This window comes from Eimeria tenella, genomic scaffold, assembly GCF_000499545.2.
Source record: "Eimeria tenella Houghton genomic scaffold, Eth_scaff1455, whole genome shotgun sequence".
NCBI lineage: Eukaryota > Apicomplexa > Conoidasida > Eucoccidiorida > Eimeriidae > Eimeria > Eimeria tenella.
Window position 1 is genome coordinate 1 of NW_013543921.1, and position 2,555 is coordinate 2,555.

Sequence of the window (2,555 nt, forward strand, 5' to 3'; positions counted from 1 at the left end):
AACTGTCCCTATTAATCATTACCTTGGTCCTAGAAACCAACAAAATAGAACCGAGGTCCTATCTTATTATTCCATGGTGCAGTATTCAGGGCGACAAGCCTGCTTGAAACACTCTATTTTTCTCAAAGTAAAAGTTCCAGAACACCAACACACGCAATTAAGCGCGGAAGGCTACGGGAAATAAGCCGAGGGCATGCCAGGCCCACACCCATACGGGCGGCGGCGGATGACCACGACAGAAATCCAACTACGAGCTTTTTAACTGCAACAACTCTAATATACACTATTGGAGCTGGAATTACCGCGGCTGCTGGCACCAGACTTGCCCTCTAATTGTTACTCTGGAAGGGTTTTACATTCCCGTCATTCCAATTACAAAGCATAAAATGCCCTGTATTGTTATTTCTCGTCACTACCTCGAAGCTGTTTCCATTGGGTAATTTGCGCGCCTGCTGCCTTCCTTAGATGTGGTAGCCGTTTCTCAGGCTCCCTCTCCGGAATCGAACCCTAATTCCCCGTTACCCGTCACTGCCACGGTAGGCCAATACCCTACCGTCGAAAGCTGATAGGTCAGAAACTTGAATGATCCATCGCGGGCCCAAAAGAACCAACTGCGATCCGTTCGGTTACTATGAATCACCAAGACTCCACTACAAAGTGGGTTGGTTTTGTATCTAATAAACACAGCCCCTCCAAAGGAGGTGACCTTTGCGCATGTATTAGCCATAGAATTACCATGGTTATCCATGTAAAATGAGACCATCAAATAAACTATAACTGTTTTAATGAGCCATTCGCAGTTTCACCGTATAAAAGCTTATACTTAGACATGCATGGCTTAATCTTTGAGACAAGCATATGACTACTGGCAGGATCAACCAGGTTGCTATTGTCGTCAACGCCTTCCTTCGACCAAACAAGAGACAAAAAAACGCCGCTCCCTCCCCCGCATGCGTCTCCAGCCCTACACTCTTACATGCCTACTCCTTCTCAGCAAGGTCACGCCGATGTGACCCAATTACAGAGGAGAAGGGACACTAAGAGACCGGTAGCGACGGACCCACAGGCGACGCGGAGAGAGACAATCCTCTTGCCGATCGACTGAAAAGCAGACGGAGGGCCTCTCTATCATGTTCTTTTCTTCCAAAGCCAAACAGCAACGGCCTGAGGAGGAGAGGAACAGGACAAACAACGCTGCATGCAGCACTGTCGCCACACGCTGCGTGACTACTGCCCCACAGCCCTACCTCTAACCCTTCATTTGGCTTCTTCCAAACATGATTCTGTCAAGAAGAGACTACCCTGATTGCCGCAGCTTCCATATACGCAAGCGCAACTCTGCACACCATCTGCGTATGGTTCAGCCGCCCAATCATCTTCACCAACACACTCACCACCCCAAAGTGAACGGCCGCTTGCTCCACGCGTAGTCTGCAATGCTGTCCCATCAGCAACACCTGATCCTTAGTGCTCCCCGCACCTTTTACGAAGCATCCAGCGCAGCCGACTGATACCACCGCAGACAAAACAAGAAGAAGCAAACAACCTCCAACCAGCACGCAAACACCTTGCTAGGCTGTCCCCCACCACCCCTCCTCCCAAACTGAGAATGGAGACGCGGAGGCACAACCTACACAACGTGTCCTGTCATGCCCTCTCTTGCTCCCCCACATCATTTCTTCTGCAAAACGCACCAGTACAACACCCACAAACTCTCTTCTCCAACCAACAGACCCACGAGCGGCGCTTCTCCACAGGTCCTCTACATCCCAATAACCCAGGATCACCGCCCTCCACGGCCCACACGGCCCCCAAAACTCCATAACTCCGTCCTCCCGCGGTCAGCACACGCTTCTCTGACAAACAGGTGAAGCACACATCCTGACCAACGAGAACACCTGTCCCTTCCTTCTGCTCACCACCAGAAAGGATGGCGGAGGCTCGCCACGCACAACTGGTCACAAACGACGGACTACCGCCTTTCTTGCCATCCAGCTGTCCCACTGGCGTAACACACACCAACCGCTCCCTTCCTCAGCTGCCGGAACCGTTTCGAAAAAAAGTTCCTCACCCCCCCCCCTTCTCTTCCATGCGCCGCCGACTCTCATCTGTTGACCCCTCACACCAAAACATGTCCTCTTCCTCCACCTTCAATCCCGCCAGTAACGCCCTCCCTCCACATTCTCCTCAATACGCACTGCAGAAGATATATCCCCTCCTCCCTCCGTCTTTCGCCCTTCCACACCACACAATGCTCAACAATCCCTCTTCTCTGCCTCCAAGAAAGCTAGCCCTCGCAAAAGCACTCCCTTCTCAACCTCTTCGCCGCGAAGTGCCCGACCGACACCACACTCTTCACGTCCATGCAACGCCCAACGCCCGCTCCAGCAACCGCTTCTTTCCTTGACTCTATATCATTTCAAGCGACAAAAGTCCATCACTCATTAGGGAAAAAGCGTGGAAGGAAATTGCAAAACCAGGACTCCCCACCACACACCGCAACCCCCAACCAACTCAACGACACAACAGTTAAGCCTCGAGACGCTCTTCCGATC

The 2,555-nt window shown here is 51.8% G+C and overlaps 1 protein-coding gene across 1 annotated transcript; it reads left to right on the forward strand.

Moving 5' to 3' along the window:
• Window positions 1–1,930: 1,930 nt before the first annotated feature.
• Window positions 1,931–2,407, forward strand: ETH_00001635 (uncharacterized protein; the record flags this gene model as incomplete). The annotated part of the gene is made up of 1 exon (XM_013379123.1): window positions 1,931–2,407. One exon carries the CDS (start codon window positions 1,931–1,933, stop codon window positions 2,405–2,407), a length of 477 nt encoding a protein of 158 aa, XP_013234577.1.
• Window positions 2,408–2,555: the final 148 nt, after the last annotated feature.